The 20,195-nt window shown below is 29.9% G+C and overlaps 1 protein-coding gene across 1 annotated transcript; it reads left to right on the top strand.

Annotated features, from left to right (window-relative positions):
• Positions 1-1,572: 1,572 nt before the first annotated feature.
• LOC143047155 (uncharacterized) lies at positions 1,573-19,230 on the top strand. Its single transcript, XM_076220111.1, has 13 exons — positions 1,573-1,854; positions 2,412-2,584; positions 3,313-3,460; positions 3,735-3,836; positions 5,581-5,752; positions 6,531-6,562; positions 9,290-9,337; positions 9,911-9,949; positions 10,947-10,994; positions 11,315-11,356; positions 11,731-11,772; positions 12,271-12,357; positions 12,574-19,230. The coding sequence occupies exons 5-13, from the start codon at positions 5,670-5,672 to the stop codon at positions 12,699-12,701; spliced, it is 549 nt and encodes a 182-aa protein (XP_076076226.1). The 5' UTR covers positions 1,573-1,854; positions 2,412-2,584; positions 3,313-3,460; positions 3,735-3,836; positions 5,581-5,669; the 3' UTR covers positions 12,702-19,230.
• The last annotated feature ends 965 nt before the right edge of the window (positions 19,231-20,195 follow it).

Raw genomic sequence — 20,195 nt, 5'->3', positions numbered from 1 at the left:
AAGTTGAGTATAGTTTTCTTTATATAGGCCCCTATCCCCTCTATTTAGCTAATTTACTAATCCATACTTTGTTTTTCTTTCAGATGTGGGAAAGACAGCAGATAACAGAAAAAGCCCATTGAAAGTTGAGTATAGTTTTCTTTATATAGGCCCCTATCCCCTCTATTTAACTAATTTACTAATCCATACTTTGTTTTTCTTTCAGATGTGGGAAAGACAGCAGATAACAGAAAAAGCCCATTGAAAGTTGAGTATAGTTTTCTTTATATAGGCCCCTATCTCCTCTTTTTAACTAATTTACTAATCCATACTCTTTGTTTTCCTTTCAGACGCCAGAGGGACAACAGATAACAGAAGAAGCCCATTGAAAGTTGAGTATAGTTTTCTTTATATAGGCCCCTATCTCCTTTTATCAAGTTCTTATCTGCAAAACTATAACCATTATATTCACTTAATCTTATTAAAAATTAGCTAAGTAAATTCATCTATTATAGAAGAGAGTAAGAGAAGATTTTACTAGTAAAATGAATGAAAAACTAGAGGAAGCGTGGAATGCGGGAATGAAGCAAGCAGGAAAACAATGCAAAGAGAGCATTGAGAATGTAGCAAATGTGCTAGAAATAGAAACAGAAAGGGTCAAGGTAACAACAAGAAACCTTATAATATCTTCATCAGTTCCTATGGCTAGGGTGCCACAATAAACTTAAATTTTTCGGATTAATTACTTTTATCCCTACTTTTTGGGTTGATATTATGAACAGTAGTTAAAACTGACCTTGAGAAACTGAAACTTGCACCAACCAAAAAGAAATCTTCAAATCATTTGATTTTTAATATATTATTTATTCACTATATTCTGTTCAATGTAGCTTTAATATCTCTATGTTTGAAAAGAAGTACATTTCAAGAAGGTAAAAGTAAAATAGCAAATTTTATAGCAAGCTGTTTCACTATTTATTTTAACTGCAAGAATGTTAACAAACTTTATTAGATATCTCATACAGTTTATAAGGTATCACATAAAGCTTATGTTATACAATTATAGCCTTTGTATGGTGTTGATACAAGGATATATTGACCTGAAAGAAGTATGTTGACTGAGGACGAGGTCCGAGGTCCATATACTTCTTTGGGTCGATATATCCTGTATTGACCTAATACATATATCTAGATATCTTTTATAAAACTTTTAACAATGTCATGAAATAAATTACATGACGTCTCAAAGTATAACAGTTTGGTTTTTAGATATTCTAAAAATAACCGTGTAATGTGCTTTTTACTGTACAATATGCATTTTGCTATCCACCATTTTCTAATTACCTTCGAAAATATAATTTAACATCATTTACATGTGGCTATGCTATTCAAATAAGTTAAAATATACAAATAAATAATAAAATATCATATAGTTATTAAGATATATAATATAGTTTAAAAGATATCTAACATAGTTTAAAAGATGTCCAATATAGTTTAAAATATATCTAACATAGTTTAAAAGATGTCTAATATAGTTTAATAAAAGATGTGTTATATAGTTAAAAAGATGTCTTATAAATATGATAAATAAGATATTTTAAAGACTAAACTATTTGAGATATTGTATATATTATAAGATATTTAAAAACTAAACTACATGTACATATAAGATATTTTATATAATATGACGAAGATTTATTTTATATTTTAAATAAGATATCTGAGGTACCTTTAAAATATTTTAGGAGTGGATTGGCAACAGAAATGCAAGAGAAAGGAGGCTTAATGGAGAAGCTAAACCTACCCAGAAGAAGGTTGTCATTGCTGGGGGTACTAATGCCTATGCCTTGTTTGCAAAGACGATCAAAAGGGGTTTGTTTTATAGTCTCTCTGTTTTTATATAAATATTGTGAATTATTATGCAGTTATACATATGTTTTTAAATTTTTTTATTGATTATACAACAATTATAATTGTTGCTATTACTTCATATATTTTATATTACTGCAACAGAAGCCTCAATTATGATGTAGAATACCTTATAAAAGATTTTGAAATAAACATTTTATTAAGGTGTTTATTATGGAGTGTAAAGAAATTATTTGGAGTGAACATTGCCATACTGTTTGTAGCTGATTATTTTAGACATTCACAATTATAATGGTTTTTTTAAAAACAGAGAATTTTATATAACTGAGACATATAAGCTTATTGAAAAATATTTAGAGAGTTTTAATTTAATAATAACTGACTTTAAAACATAAGCAAAGTGCAATAATTCCATGCAAGACAAACATTTTATACTTATAAACATGCTATGCATATTTAAAGAAAATGAAAATGACAGACAGATGTTAAAATTTTTAAAAACATAAATTGTTTGTACATAATTTAATGTGTCTAAGGCATCTTCTGGAACCTTTTGTTAGTTTTTTAGGCACAATGGATGGACCTACATATATGAGATATTTGTCCAGTGAGTGGGAAAAAGTGGAGGAGATTGACAGGGTTGTCTTTAGGGAAGAGGCTAAAAAGATCAGGCAGGATCCCTATAAAGGGAAGCCTAGGGATCCTGTCACAGTTGAAAATAATTAATCAGGCTGTAAGTGTTTATTTAACCAGATTATAACAATATGCTAGATTATTCAAAATCAAAAATTTTTGTAACAAATACTGGTATTTATTTTGATAATGAACAATGGATATTAAAATTGGTTTTTTATTACAGTATACTCTTCTTTTATGATCACTTGCTCAAAAGTATACACAAATACAAATACAAATATTTCATTGGCACAAAATCAATTACAATAATTGACAACTGCCCATACAACTAGTATACAGCAAGGATTTGTATAGGGAAAATCCTAGTATACAGATAGTAATGATGCAGCAATTAAACAATACTACATATCAATAGGCTCATTTTGAAAGTTATATATATATTATATACATAGGTTAATTTAGAATAGGCTACTGACATAAGTACCGTATATTGTATGTTATAGATCTCTTCAAATTGTTCATATTACTCATTTGTCAGGACATTTTTTCCTTAATTCAAATGATTTATTAATAAAAGATGATAGTCATCTAAGTATTTTTCATCGTCAGTTTTGGATTGTTTGTCATAATTTTTAAAATTGGAAATTTTGATATAAGAACATTTCTTTGTGATTTATATTTTATACAGTGCAAGAAAAAATGTTTTTCATCTTCTATATTATCATTATGACCTAATTTGCATAACCTACACATGTTGTTAACTACATGTGTTTTTTATGTATAAAAAACTAACTTTACTGAACTATTACTAAACTATTATTACAGTGTGAAACCTTAGATTCTATAGGATATTCTGTCTGTGGAATAGGCTGCAACAGAGAGAAGGACAGTGCACCAGATATTTTTGGCACTAAAGATGCAGTCCAGTTTTTTGACTGTGACATTGAACAGAAGTTTAATGTGTTCTTTTCAGGTAAAATTGAATTCATTTATCATTTTATTTCTTAATTCATAAGGAATCTTTTGACCTTCAAGATATATGAATTATATGTCCCTGTCACCTTATCAATCTAGGTATATTGTATTAACCTTGTTGACAATTAGAAGTAGCCAGTCTGAAATCAGACATTTATCCAAATGTCTTTTTACATTGCTGTATAAATTACATAAAAAACAGTCTTATATTAGTTAACAGCATTAGATAAATCAACAAATTGTATTAATTTTTTATGGTACATTTATTTTAGGAAAGAAAGACAAAAATGCATCTAACATTGACAAGTCATGCAAAGAAGGAGAAAGAAAGGAGCTAAAACAGCTTGTTAGAAAACATTTTAATGCAGCTTGGGGTAGGTGATAATTAAGTTTTTTTCAAATTTTTAAGGTTTATTTATATTATAAAAGTGATCTCCCCTTAATATAAATGACTCTGTTGAACAAACACATGTATACATTAAGTTTTTGTAGAAACAGAAAACATAATTCATTAAAGAATTATTTTTGTGCAAAGGGATGAAAAGTCTTAAATTACACATAAATGATCATAAATGTCACATATGTCTGAAATGTTGCAGATTTATTCAAAGAACTAGATAGACAAATTGTGTACTCCTATGCCTTTTTCAAGATGGTGAAATTCAGATGTGTATCAATAGTTAATCTTAACGTTTAGAAGTGTACAAAATCCTCTACTTGCTGTTAATGATAAGAATTTGCAAAGTTAAATAGTCAATAAGTGTTTGAAAAAAAATATATATCATGTAATCAGTTCCTTTTAAAACGTTGTACAAATTTAACGTGGTTATTCAAATACATATTTTCTTGTATATCAGGGTGGACAAAAAAAAATACATATAGAATTAAAAACCAATTGTTCAAAGAACAATTGAAGGTCTTTCCACCAATAAGGATCTATTTTGATATGAAAATATTAAAATTCAGTTGAAAATGTCAGTTCCTATGGCTAAATGATATATAAATATGAATTTCAAGCAAAGGTCAAAATCTAGAACGTCCAATTAACCTATGACTTTGACCTCAATTTCAAGGTCATAAACCAAGGATCCCAAATTAAAACACCCTAGGTCTGTATTATGTATGGTTCATGAGTAATATCACTTTACGCATAATTCTAAATATAACAGGGGCAAAAATCCCATTTATTCTCTTCGCACCCTTCCAATCAAAATTTATAAGTTACGACATGTCGCAACTAACAATTTAGTAAAAATAATTTGTTGAAATCTTATAAGGTTAATGAAAAAGAGTGAAAATAAGCCAAAATCAAAATTTAGAATTTGACCTTGACCTTTGACCTTGACCTAATTTTCATTTTTTTGGACCAAGGATCTTAAATCAAAAGACCCTAAGCCTTTACTTTATAATGATAATGAGTTATATTACCATACAACTAATATAAGATATAAAAGGGGGAAAAGTCGCATCAAATGTTTACGTACCCTTTTAACTAAAATTTACGTGTTACGCCATGTCGTAACACACATTTTGTGAAAATATTTTGTCGATATCTTATAGGATTTCTGAAAAGAAGAGATAACAAGCCAAAATCATATTTTTGAACATGACCTTGACCTTTGACCTTGACCTGATTTTAATTTTTTTGGACCAATGACCTCAAATCGAAAGACCCTAGGCCTCTATCACTAATGGTTTTCCAGTAACAAATTTATTTCATTTATTTCATTACAAAAGGGGAAATAACTCTCATATGGAGTCTTCGTAAAGCTTCGGTGAAAATAAAACGTAACATCCTGAGGATATAACGAGCAATTTGGAAAAACAAATTTGTCGCTTTCTTTTACGGTTGCGGAGGAGATCTGATAACAAGAAAAACAGTGTTTGGGGAGATAACTCTTACAAAGAAAAGTGTTCGGTTAAACAGGGTCAGTTTCAAAAGCGTATAGACTTAATAATATCATATACAAAAAAACTAAGCGACATCTTTTGAAACATTTTTACACCGCAAGAAAAAAATTAGGCGGAAGAAAAAAAAAATAATCAGAACGAATTCAATAGGTCTTTCCACAAGAAAGGTGGAAAGACCTAATAAAATTTCACATATTTTACTTTTAGCCAATTCAACAAATTTAGGTACCCAAGTGCCATACATAGAAATAAATGTGGGTTCGATCAAGGTGGATGTGGAAGGGTTGCCAGATGGCATGGTCTTCAAAGAGCCATCATCTTATGGAAAAGACATATTACGGAGCAATATGTTAAAGGCAAGAGTGACTTTTAAGATCAGGTACTTAAATTAAATTACTACATTTAAGATTTCTTATTTTAGCACACAAAGTGTTAAGTGAGGTTTTGCCAACACTTGTCATCCTTTCTCCATTTACATAATATATAATCTGCTAGCTATTACACTCTATGGATTGCATTAAAAATTCCTTAGATTTATCCTTTAAAGGTGTATACAATTAAAAATGTGTCCAATTTGAATCCACATTTCAACCAACATTGCTGCAAATAAATCTATGGTGTAAAATGTTAAAGTTTGATACCCTTAATTTTTATGGGTTTTGTATTTTAAAAACACTTTAGGGTGAGGTTATCAGCATTTGAGGTTATTTCCTTTGCACGAACTTGTATCAGAAAAAAATATCTTTGTAAATTAACCCCAGTTTCAGGTATAGAGATGTGATCTGTTTCTGTGACATGTGCTTTTGACCATCCACAAGAACCTGCGGTCATCCGATGTTCAGTACTTCAGTACTTTGATTAAGTATTGGCTTACTAGTACTACTTTTTGTTTTAAGTGATAAAGCTTTAGAAAGTGAGCTACAATTTGATTTCTATTTGGGGTGTAGGGTTAAAATGAAATTTATAAAAAGAAAGGCAGAACAAAGATCAAGAGTTATTTAAAAAACAAAAACAAATGGAGGACAAGTAAGTGGGTAATAAAAAGGTAGGTCAGAGATTGCAACTTAAAAAAAATAAATATTTAACACAATATTTCATCCTAGCTCCTCATAAAAATTAAATGCTAGCTTTTGTTAAATTATGTTTTTCTTACATAGAAAGACAGAACTATCAGAAGATGAAGTAAATTGTAAGTAATGTTTCCATTTTATTAGGATTGATTATCTGTATTTGTACCATTAAGTAGAACGTTAGATAAGGTATTAAATATATGGGCGCACTACGTTTGCTCGCATTTGGGGATTAAAACGTTTTACGTTTGCTCACAGCTTTTGATTACCTTTCCGCACATTAATTTTACAGGTAAACTCAGGTAAAGATATAAATAATAAATTAAATCATAATTGACTGTATCTTTTTTAAAGTCATATGAAACCAGTGAGTGGTGAAAAATAATTTTTATCCAATTCTTGAACCAATGCATGTTTATATCATAAACTTAGAGCTCTGTGCACGATTTTGTCATTTTTTACGCAAATATATCGTATAATCGTCAATTTTTTTTCTCTCTGTCTGTTATGATTTAACAAATATGGCTGCTCATTTAATGCCGTGTTTTAAAGCCGAAGTTTACCGATTGTCACCTTATAGTAAATAAATGACAAAAAGCATGGGTATTGAGCACGTGTTTAACATGTACAATCAGATAATTGTTTATTTTAATGACAGATCCATGCGTATTGCGATCGCCGGATTTTTACGAGGAGGGTTACGCTCAGGTCACTATGCATACGGAAAATACGTCGGCGAATAGCTTCCTGGAAGCAAGCAATTAAAAACAAATAAACTTCTTGTAAATGTGGACACATTAAAGAATTTTCCTCAGAAAAAAGTATATGTACATAAGTTGTATAATGAAAACTATCCATTTAGTTATAAAAAACATATGCATGATTTTTTTTAATTTGAGGTTTCTTATGACTTTAATTTCATAATAGATATAACTAGCAATTATTAATTTTGAAAATATTTATTAATTGAAATTGGAGTCAAAACTATAATTTGGCATTACAATAAGAAGGATCATATCTGGTAATTTAAAAATTAAATTAGAGTTTATACATATTTGATAATTCCTAGGGTATGTACTTTCCCTGGTTTTATTTCATTAATGATAAGGTCAGCTTGGCAGCTTGGCAGTTTGTTTTAATTAAGAGATTAAGGGATAGGTATTAGATCATAGATAGGAAACAGCAGGATGACAGCATGGATGTTATCAGAGAAACATCTGTATATAATTTTGATAGGATGGTCAGTTGTCGTGTGAGCATTGCACTGTTAGCAGTCATATTTGTACTTGTGGAAAATTAATTCAGCCCACCCACCGTTTCCCCAGCTGCACCTTAAAAAATTAAATAGTCATAGTTTAATGTCAAATATTTTTTATATGTATATTTAAAAGGGGCTACTCATAACAATATGTGTTTTGTTTGTTTTAGTTTTATGTTTTTCATTCAATTTGGCCTACTTAATTTCAGGGAAATTATTTTCCCCCAATTCATTCATACATCTTATAAATTATTAAGGCTTTGTTTTATTTATGGGTGATAATTAAGTTAGTTTTGGTACCTGTTGGGATCTACCGCAGGAATTCTCATTTTTCAAATGTATACCCGTCTGGGCTCTACCAGTCAGGTTCTAATACAATGTAGTACCTGTTGGGATCTACCGCAGGAATTCTCATTTTTCAAAATTCATACTTGTCTGGGCTCTACCACTCAGGTTCTAAAAGTACCTGTTGGGATCTACCGCAGGAATTCTCAGTCTTCAAAATTCATACTTGTCTGGGCTCTACCACTCAGGTTCTAAAAGTACCTGTTGGGATCTACCGCAGGAATTCTCAGTTTTCAAAATTCATACTTGTCTGGGCTCTACCACTCAGGTTCTAAAAGTACCTGTTGGGATCTACCGCAGGAATTCTCAGTTTTCAAAATTCATACTTGTCTGGGCTCTACCACTCAGGTTCTAAAAGTACCTGTTGGGATCTACCGCAGGTATTCTCATTTTTAAAATTTCTACCTGTCTGGGCTCTACCAGTCAGGTTCTAAAATAAATTTTTCACCTGTCAGGGCTCTACTGCAGGTTCTTAAAATTGCATAATTTAGGCAATTTATTTTTAATTAATTTAAATTATGTTCAGTAGGTAGTGTTTTTCGATTTGATTATTTTAATTAGTATTTTTGTAAGTTTTAATGAGTAGCCCCCTAGAAAGCCAAATGATACATTTATTATTATTTTCATATGTATTCAGTATAATAGATTTAGAATTGATTGTGAATATGATACTAGTATACTGTGTATACAATGGTGTCTTAGTATATTAGTTTGTTAATAAAATTAGAATAGTTATTATACAGTTTTGCATAAAATATCAGTATCCAGTATGGAAGGATAAATGTTCCATTCAAGTAGAACATTTCCTTTTCTACTCTTAGTATCTATATTAGTATAGATAAATGTGGTATGATGCATGAGACTAGTAATTGTCTATAGGAGACATCCTCTGTTCAATGTGGTATGATGCATGAGACTAGTTATTGTCTATAGGACACATCTACTGTTCTTTGTGGTATGGTATATGAGACGTGTTAGGTTTTATTAGGAGACTACTACTGTTTCTATGTGGTATGGTATATGAGACTTGTTAGTGTTCTTTAGAATATCTACTGTTCTATGTGGTATAGTATATGAGACTCGTCAGTATTTTAAGGAGACATCTACTGTTCTGACAGGAATAGGTATAAAATAAGGAAAATATGTACTACGTTTCAAGCTGATTGGGCTTCAATTTAGGTACATATTTTAATAGAAGCATTACTTATTTTAAACAACAATGATATGTTTTATTCCTTTTTAGCAAATGGAGATCACAACATAGAAGATACAACAGCAATATCAGTTGAAGGTAATACTACTTTATATAATCCTGTTTTATTACCTTGTGTCCCTTTTTAGCTCACCTGACATAAAAGGTCAAGTTGTCACGGAATAGAAGTTCCTTCATAACATAAGTTCCAAATGGAAAAACTATTCTGGAATATTATTTCCACAGGAATAAATATTACAGTAGATGTTCCTAACGGAATAAATAGTATAGAATATTTATTCCGACAGGTACAGGTATTATGACATTGTTTATAATAAAGTTTCCACTGGAACTTCTGTTAGATGGAACAAATATATGCTGACAAAGTAAGCTATTCTCACTTGGTAATGGTCATTGTTGTTGTCATTGTCATAGTCTATTAAGTCATTTACAAAAAATCCTAACTAAATTACACCAAACTTGGTCTCAATCATTATTTGGGAATCTAAAAAGATATTTTTAAATATTTGAATTTACATTTCCAAATTTTAATGTTTTTTGTATTTTTGTATTAATAAATTATGTACAGCTTACAGAAAAATATCAATACAGGAAAATGAAGATATACACTTTCCCTTTTTCTGTTGTCTAAGGAATTATTTATGATTTCAGATGCAAAAAAGAGAAAACAAGAAGGAGGAAAAAATGGAGGTATTATTGAATTTGAAATTTGAAATTAAAAAAAAATAATGTAAGAACAAAACTGAAAAGACAAACAAGTTATTTACAGCCTGAGATATTTTTAGTAAAAATAGTGAAATTTGCAGAAGATTTGAAAAAGAGGGGCGAAAGATACCAGAGCGACAGTCAAACTCATAGATTGAAAATAAACTAACAAGGACATGGCTAAAAAACAAAAGACAAGCAACAAGAACCCCACCAAAAATTGTATTACTTATGTTATAAAATACATTGATCCTCAATGCTCTTCAACTTCGTACATGTTTGGCTTTATCAATATTTCGATTTGAGCGTCACTGATGAGTCTTATGTAGACGAAACGCGCGTCTGGCGTACTAAGTTATAATCCTGGTACTTTTGATAACTAGTTATAAGGTTCCATTCATGAAAAAATGTTGGTATTGTAGCTCTGACATAAGGAACATATCTAATATCTAATATCATTTGTGAAACGGTTATTCCATGCAGTCAATCAACTTGTGGCGTCTGTAAAATTTAGGGATGATTTCAACTTCACCATTTGGAACTCTTGGTTTAGTATATAAACATAATATAATAAAACATGAATTAAAATTAATATGATTTAGAATAAGATTTGTTTTTTGTTTTGATACTTAGATTTTTATTTATTAGGTTTACAGTTTCTACCACTGAAATTAATGACTCCTGACTTGAGATAGGTTAATATAGTATCTATATGCACCAAGGTTAAATGTATTTGTTGGATCCAAACAAATATTTGTTTCATGTTTACCAAATTTCAATTTCTTACAAATGTCATATTATATACATGCATTGATAAAACAGAGTCAGCTCAGTAGCTGTTCGCTATCCCAAAATATACAAAAAATCAATATTATCTAAGTCCTAATTATTAGAGGTGAGATAATTAAAATTGTTAACTTTTAAATAAAAAAGAATGATTTAAAAAAAAAATATAGTGTTATGTTTCATATATTTTTTACAGTAAGCGACATTAATAGATTTGAAAGACCAGGATGTAGCAGTAGCACTGGTAAGCAACACTATATTTTTGGTAATTGCTTTTCAATTCAAAGATGCCTCCCATACAATTTTAACAATAAATATAATTTAATTAACTATACCTTATATATATTACTAACAATTCTATTGGATAACACGTTATCACATAACATGAAATAAGTCAGTTAATTTTCTTTGATTGCAAGGCAGTACGTAGGAATAACCATTAAAATTTAAGTGTATAACACAGGTTTTAAATGTATATATATTTTCACCATTAAAAACATTATATCAATTATAATCAAATGCTTGTTTGGAACCCTACATCACATATTTCATTTTTTTTTTCAGATGTTAACAAAAGAAAACAAGGAAATAAGAAAGGCAATATAGGTAGGGTTTAATATTGATTACTCTCTCTTTAAACATGTTAAACAATTAAGAAGTGTTGTCCTTGACAGATTGGAAAGTTTGCAGAAAAATAAAAAAATAAACTAAATTCACATAAACTATACTTCTGACTGATTATAAGTAATGTGTGTTGTCTGATTAAAAGTCTACAATGAATTATAAGTTTTACACAAAATTAAAAACCTACTTTGAATTGTGTAATAATAATTATAGTCTTTTATTCAATACAGCTTATACATTTAGCATATATAACATGTATAATTATTACAGCATCAATGATAAATTTCAAAAGTGTTTAACAAACAATTCAGTATAAAAACACATTTTCTAGTCTAATGAATGATATATATTTTCAGTTGAATGCAAAAGAAATAAAAAACCAGTGGAAATTCAAGAAGGTATTGTTTTTAAAATATGTTTATATAGTTATTTTTGGCTGACAAGGTTCAAGTAACCTGGTGAACTTATGCCATAAGTTTATGTCCATTATCATTTGTCTCAAATTATTTCAGGAGTCTTCTTCTCAAAAACTATGTTCAAAATACCTTCAAACTTTCCCTGTTTAGCTCATTTACCTTATAAACTGTATCTGGGAATTTTTACCCGTAAACAAACAACATGACAGCTGTTACTCAAAATGGAACATAGTGGTCAAATGCAGGTTTTAGTTATGTCTAAAAATCTGAAGCAATTAATTAAAAAGTTTGTGAGAAAAATGATCTAGGGAACAAGTGCCAAAGAAACAACTATGTATTTCAGAATAAATGTTTTTGATGTAAACATTTTACTATATATAGGTCATTATTTAATCTATAACAATGAGCAATTACAAAAAGTAATATGTACATACTATACAAATGAGAAAATCAAATATTAAAAATTGCATTTTCATATAGGTATAGACTTATCAGCAGAAGATGTAGAAATGTTAAGTCCACTTTTGTTAGACGACGCAACACAAGAATTGGTGGATCCTTCACAAGGTATCTATAAGTTTAAAAAATACCGGTCCTTAGAACAGATATTAACATACACAGAATTTTTGCTTTCTTGTTTTATTAGGTCTTTTTTTTATTGATAGCATATTTTGTCTGTTTTGAAGAAGTTTTAGTTATATTACATTTTTTAAAACCTTTGTTGCCATGCTATTTATGTTTATCTTTAATTGATAATAATTTTATGATTTCTTTTATTCTTAGATGAACTTTACAAGATAGAGAGAATTATGAAAACCCGTAAGAGAAAACAGAAAACAGAATCTTTGGTTAAATGGGAAGGATGTGATGAACTAACATGGATTCCTCAAGAAGATATAAAGAATATATGAATTTACTTTAAATTATGGGTTTTAACATTTGCTATTTATAAAAAAATGTTTCTCTTCATATGTTGGTTCGAGTACACAGTTAGCGTCCCATGATTTTCGTTGTCCACGAATATAAAATCTAATTAAAAAACGCTCTCTCATCGCTCCCGTTTTCTGATATGTCGCGTTGGAGATCTAACGAAACCCGCTTTGAGGTCACATGTGAGTGACCTCGTAGGTGTGTCTTTTTCGACCAATGAAATTGAGTCTTCTACCATCTTGAAAGTTTATCGTAAGGTAAAGGGATGTAACTCTTTTTAAAAACGACGAAATCGTCAGTCAAAATAATTCATAAAGTTTTTTGATTGGCTTATTAATAGGTCGTCAACTCATTTGCATATCATTATAAATTCATAATTCCAATCACATGTGACCTCAAAGCGGGTTTCATTAGATCTCCCATGCGACATATCTGAAAACGGGAGCGATGAGACTTCGGTTTTTAATTAGATTGTATATTCGTGGACAACCAAAATCAAGGGATGTTAACTGTGTACTCGAACCAACATATGAAGAGAAACATTTTTTTATAAATAGCAAATATATATATTCTTTATATCTTCTTTTTGAAATATCTATATCATTGAAAAAGCTACAAATTATCTCCCCTTTGTTGAAAAAAAAAATTTATGCATTAAAATTCAAATAACTTTTTTTAACTCATCTGTGAACTATATTTTTTTCAAATAAACTGTACTCAAACTAAACTATTGTAAAACTTAACCAATTTATGTAATTTAGGTTTTTTTTATTTTGATATTACATTTTTTCTCCTATTAGTTCAACAGGAAAAAAGTACCTTAAAGGGGCACTAGCTGTCAAATTTATGTTCACCGATTTTAACCAAGTTCTCATATTTAATTTATAACAATGTAAAACATTTATCCAAACTATTACAAGTCAAAAATAAACAATTAACAGGACACTGGTATGAAAATAAGTAGCTTTGTTTCGTGTGTATTTTAGTCTATATGCCATCTAATTAACTATCAAGTTGACCTCTAACCTCATTTGATGACCATATAAGGGATGTAAACATAACTATAGATATAAATAGACTAAGCTAACTCATGCTGTTAGATTTTTCTAGGTCTATTTAATTTCATATTTTAGATGAAAAATTAATGTTTATCATTGTTTTTTTCTGGTTTAAGAATGATTTTTTTGTGGATGGAATCAGCCAATCAAATGATTTACCTTTGTAACTCACTTTCAATGTTGACATTGTTTTCCTTTAAATAACTTGACGCATACAATTCACATGTTATCCTTCTCAAGCTAAGGGGATAAATTGAAGTTCACATGAATACAGATTCAATGAGGTTGGATAATGTTTTTTATCTTGTTTTGACAAAATTGAACCAATTATTGGCTGATAAAAGCAAAATTAATAATCATTTCACTATTTGCATTTCATTAGTGATTGAACAAAAAAAATAATATATTAGATTTTTAATATATCTCCCTTTAACAAAAACGTATGTTTCTTTGGAAAGCAGATTGTGAACTCAGTGATCCCATATCTTTATTTTTCTTTTAAGTATAGGATAAAGTTTAGTTATAGGAAAAAAAAGTGAAATCTATATTGAAAAAAAAATTTGGTTTACACCAGTGAGCCCCATTAACAGACAAGTTTTTCCTCTAAATAGTAGTACACTACACTGTAAAAATCTTTTTCAGTTAGACCAGGTGTAATTTTTAAAATTTGAATTAATTTTGTATGAATAATACAAGGGAGGTTAGGTTGCTTATTATATCTACAACCTGATAATAATTAGTCCCAAGCTAACACATCTGTATAGGTTAATTTTTTTTCCATTTTCATATTGTCAATTACCTGTTTACTTATACTGTTATTTATAGGATTTATCTCCCATATGCTGACTTATCTCCTCTTCAGAAGATTCCTATAAGGTATGTTGACCTTACAGGTTTTTAAAGTTGTACCAGAGTCAGTAAGTTGTTTTTTTTTGGGGGGGGAAGAAAATAAAAAAAATATAGGTTTTTGTCCTATTTGTTCCTCGTCTTATCCCAGTTTTTTTAGTCTGATACAAAAATGAAATAATTTTCTGGCATTGACCTTCATTAATATGTACATGCTAAGCAGAGACTCAGGGGCGGATCCAGGATTTCAGATTAGGGGGGGCGCAAATTATATATTCGCCGAGTGGATTGAGGCGAAAAAATTTGGAGGTAAAATTATTGAAATATTCTTCTAATGGGGTGCAATGTAGGTATTTCGAACTATTCTGAGGTAAATTTAGCGAGAAATTAAAGTTTCTAGCAGAAATCGCCTAAATCCACCCTGTCAACAATATACAATCACTAGTGACTGACTACCGGATGGACGGACAGATGTAAAACAATATATATGTATATATATATATATGTTCCTTTTCCGCGTAGAACTTCAAGTTATGATGGCAAGGTCTCCTACAAATTAGAAAAATTTACAACAATCTTCTAACACCCCTTACTTACGCACTATAAAAAAATATATAATTCATATTGCATACTATGAGTTTATAAAGCTACAGTTATAAAGCTGCAGCCCTAAAAACAGAATCTGAAGACCATGCGAACATTTTATTTTGATTCTGTGTTCTTATGCAAACCAATCTACAATCAAGACACCAGCACTTTTTGTAAGATGATCTATAAAGCAATATCAGGTAATAAATATCTCAACTAATCCTTGAAAGACATGGTGCTGGTAGTTGTGACAAACAGAAATACAGAAACATCACAAAAAGAAATTACCCTTGTTTGCACATCGCCGGTCAATGTGTCAAAGCCGATTGTACATGCTTTCAATAATGTGAAATGAAATCGGTTCACATTAGAATTATTTTACCACTCCATAACACCATGAACACCAGCCCCGACAAACTTGGTTCAGACGATGGAAATGTGAAGAGTTGACAGATAGACGGGCGGACCGACGGAAGCAAGGTGAGACGAGACAGATCAAAACAGCTCACCTGATCAATACTTGTTTTAGATTTGGCAAACGAAAATTTCTACTTTTTTCCGTGAATTTGAATTGTTCTCTCATAATATATCTGTTTTTACTTTTTTGATTTTCGGAGGTCGTGGCAGACTATATATATACTGTGTTCGGCACAAACCACATAAAATCAGAATGAGATGCATTTACGTAGTTATGTTTTTTTTTCTGAGGATCCCATGCATGTAATAATGCGGTACATAATTCGGAAAAATTTTCAGGTTACAAGTAAGAAATATATAAAGACACAGAGATACAAATTATAAACTAACCTTTCGCTCGAAACAGTATTTCTACATTAAGAAAGAATCTCACCTTGACTGTTTTCTTGGCCCGTGCCATGGTGAAATTGTGAAAGTGAGTAAGTCCGTTAGGGATGCTTTGGAAATTCGATTATCAAAGAAATTGATTATAAAAACCGCAAATACAATGTAACAATTGTTTGTACTTTATCTGCTAAAACCCTATTTCATTTGTCATCAAACACAGCTCCGTGTTTGACACCTTCCTTTTAGGTATATATATATTACAGAACTAAATAAATCGTAGGTCAGTTAAATGATAATAACGTTGACTCTGTTAAACTGACTGTTTTATATACTTTCAATATTAAAAAAGATGGAATGGTCTCTTCTGATACTTAAATAAGTTATAAGACAACCCATGCTTTGCAAATTTTAGGGGGGGGGGCGCACGCCCGCCACACCCCCGCCTAAATCCGCCCCTGAGACTGATAGATAGTTCATTCAGTTATGGGGTGTATTTTATTTTTGGCTAATAATTTCTGCTGTTGTAAAGATCTGAATGTGCTTGTAATTACATTTTTTCCTCTTTGTTATTTGCAAAATTAATTGATCCATATTTTGCTTGATACTTGATATTTTTAAAGTGCCAGTCTTTGGCAATTTAGGTAAAAATTAAAACATGATTAGAAAAAACCCACCGAACTAAATCATGCTATTTAATACTAACCATCATCCTGAGTTAAAAAGTATTAGTCTTTCGTTTGTGTGTGTCTGGTAATATCAAATAAATTGGTTAAAAAATCAGTTAGAATGATAGCAAATTACAGAGTTATCTCCCCTTATTTGTTAATTTCTAGTGCATTTCTACCAAATTGTATCTTCTATTACCAGAACAGAAAATGGAAATGAATGTCATTATTGTGCATAACTACATATTATGAACTGAAATCAATGTCAAATTGGGTGGGTTTTTTTGGTCATGTTTTCACCACTGCCTGATTCTTAGGCAGATTGGCACTTAAGACACCCAAGAAAACCTCAAAAATAGGTACCCTACTTAAAGTACTGTTCCAGTAGAGACATTATCTGTCAGATGTTGTACTTTTTAAAAAAAATCAACCATATTCAAAACTTTTAATGGGTGTTTATAAGAAAAAATTTGTATTTGTTATGAGTGTTTAATTCAGTGCTATTGTATATTGATGATGTTTGTGTACCAATCTATTTTTTACTAAATAAGCTTTAATTGCTTACTAGAATAAAGCAAAATGGAGAATGATATTAATTAATAAGTTTTATGTTAAATTAAAGTGTTTACAGAGTTTGCAACTTTGAAATAATTCACAAAGGAAATAAAGTAAATAAATGAAATTGATGCTTTAAACTATCAGTGTTTATATTTTTTTATAAACAGATTTTTATTTATTACATTTTTTAGAGTAACTATCGTACAGTTAAAGCAATATTTTATTTTGCCAGAATGTTAACGTGTTCTTCTCATTTTGCTATTTCTGTGTATAATCAGTTAATTCTCTGTGAACGGTTTATTTTTAAGCAAGTGTTACACCTATATCAATAAAGTTGAAATTTATGTATAAAATCATAATTTTAAGAAAAAACACAGCAAGTTGATATAAAAATTCAGTTTTCAGATTAAAAGTTTCAAAATTTCGATGTTCCACAGAGCTCAATATTTGGTCCTTTTTTGTTTATTTTGTACATAAATCACCTTCAATTACACATTAAAAACTGCCATACAGGCTTATATATGTAAACCTCAGATCTGTGTCCGTTTTTAAAATCTATGCCCCATCGTGACGTCAATCGCTAATCTATGTCCGTAAAAAATGATTCGGCCTCAAATCTGTGTCCGATTTTCAATCGCGACGTCATTCGTAAATCTGTGTCCGTTATAAAAAAGATAAGGTCTCAAATCTGTGTAAAATTTTAATTTTTTTCCAATTTGTTTCGCAATGCGCAAATTTATGCCCGTCTAATAAGTTCGGCCTTATAGGGTTTTTTATTTTATTAAGTAATTTCCCATAATTCAATATTAAGTTGGTATGCGTTCTCCATGTATGTGCAAGAGCTGAAGTATATTATACGTTTAAGAAAATCCGGCGAAATTATTTAGCTGGTATTCATAATATTGTTTAAAGTACGGTCTTATACGCTTTTTGTTTTATTAAGATTTTTTTCATGTGTGTGGTTAATATCTTTACATGCGTGTGTTATTATCGTATGCCGTCTTTAAGAATGAAACCACAAAACCATATTTATTTTACTAAAAAAGACAGTAAAGAATGAATATTTGTTTGCAACTTCAACTTACTTCGTTTTGTATTTGAATTTGTTCATATCGCTGTTTCATTGACATTTATACCACTTTATCTATGTTTTTCCTTGAATACTAGTATAAAAAAATCATTCTAAATTGCTAAAAATAAAACTTTTTTAATTGAAATATTTGTGAATCACAAAAGAACATATTTCAATTGTTAGGTCTTAGCTGATATCTATTTAGTTCAAATGTAAAACTTATAATAATGTCTTTAATAACGAAAATATTTCCCCAAGAAGAATCATTCTTTATGTTTTGGCATATTCCTTCTCTCCAGAAACCAGATGTAAACACTGCAGTCCCTTTGTTCACGGCTGGATTTGTTTTGAATTGTAAATATTCCACAATAGTAGGAGTAAAGATATCCTGATAATTGTCAGAAAACATTTCAATAGGATAAATCTCTAGTTGACGTTTTTGAAAATATTCCATCAGTCCACTATTCATAACAGATTTTCCTTCAGCTTTAAAGACAAAACATAAAGCAATTTTAAACCATGTGTATTAATAGATAAAATGTTAACCTTGCTTCTGTCATATAAACCACTTGTACAATCTTTGTTCGGTGTGGGTTAATGCTCTGTGTTGAAGGCCGTACTTACACCTGTAATTGTTAACTTTCCATTGTTTACTTGATGACGTTTTGTTATGTTTTACGTCGATAAAAGGACATAGATTTGAGTAAATAAAGGACATAGATGTGAGACAATACAGGACATAGATTTGAAACAATAAAGGACATAGATTTGGAACTTCTATGACGCAATATTAAAACGGACATAGATTTGCGGAAAGGACATAGATTTGAGGCCGGACATAGATTTGAGGCTTACATATATATAAAAGTTTAGTTCTAAATCCTTTAACTATTTGCCTGTTTTGTAGATTTTAAACAGGCTTTTGGTCCGAGAACACAATTAATTCGTAGTGCATTTCTTTTAGAACATAAATGAAAATAAAAAAAATCCCACCTGCGCTTTCTCAAAGAAACTTTTACAGTGTGTTGTACTACTTTTGGGACAAATTATATCAAATTTATAGAAAACTTCATCGCCTCTAACTCAAAATATGGACAATTTTATGTTTAGGGCGTCTTGAAATCTTTTGACAGCTTCCGAAGTGCTCATTTTCAACCTTTTTCAGCTGGACCAAATCACTACTTTCCTTTAAAATTCTGGACCCAAATTTTTTTACAGTGTAATTTCATCCCCCTCCTTGCAATTTGAGGCATTGAACATGGAGAAATAAATTTGGAAGGGGTATAAAAATTAATGGCAAGTAACCAACCCTCAACACTAGGGACTATATTTGTGGACAACGAAAATCAAGGGACGACAATGGTGATCTCGGACCTTTTGATAAAGTGATCCATGAGGGTATGAGATATAAGCTTTTATCAAACAATATTAATGGAAAGTTTTATTCTATCATTAAAGATATGTATAATAAAAGTGACCTCTGTGTTAAAATTGATAATGAAATGACTCCATGTTTTAAATCATTTATAGGGGTTAGACAAGGTGACATTTTAAGCCCAAATATTTTTAAAATATTTATCAATAATCTACCTGACAAGTTTTTATCTTGTCCTGATCTAACAATTGTTATAATTTTATGAATTTAAATAAATCTTCGAAATTTTTATGGCTCTTGACCCAAGAAAATGTTACTCTTATCATGGAAAAACTGGGCTGTTATATTTGTAACTGTTTTGAATTAAGGAGATCAGGTATGAACACTGACACTAAGTCAAGTAAATAATTTGAGAATAAATACATATATAATGTAATTTTATTATTCTTTTATTCACAATATATACATGATATATGTGGTTTTTAGCTTGATTTTGACCAATGTTTATA

Source organism: Mytilus galloprovincialis, chromosome 10 (assembly GCF_965363235.1).
Source record: "Mytilus galloprovincialis chromosome 10, xbMytGall1.hap1.1, whole genome shotgun sequence".
In the NCBI taxonomy this organism is placed as follows: domain Eukaryota; kingdom Metazoa; phylum Mollusca; class Bivalvia; order Mytilida; family Mytilidae; genus Mytilus; species Mytilus galloprovincialis.
Note: the sequence above shows the minus strand (reverse complement) of the source record. Positions and strands in the feature narration are given on the sequence as shown.

What these genes read in the sequence shown, in the direction of transcription:
- LOC143047155 (XM_076220111.1), top strand. Translation starts at nt 5,670, where the DNA reads ATGGTCTTCAAAGAGCCATCATCTTATGGAAAAGACATATTACGGAGC. An exon ending in AGAGTGACTTTTAAGATCAG is followed by an intron (nt 5,753 to 6,530) that starts GTACTTAAATTA and finishes TTTCTTACATAG; the next exon opens with AAAGACAGAACTATCAGAAG. An exon ending in ACCAGTGGAAATTCAAGAAG is followed by an intron (nt 11,773 to 12,270) that starts GTATTGTTTTTA and finishes ATTTTCATATAG; the next exon opens with GTATAGACTTATCAGCAGAA.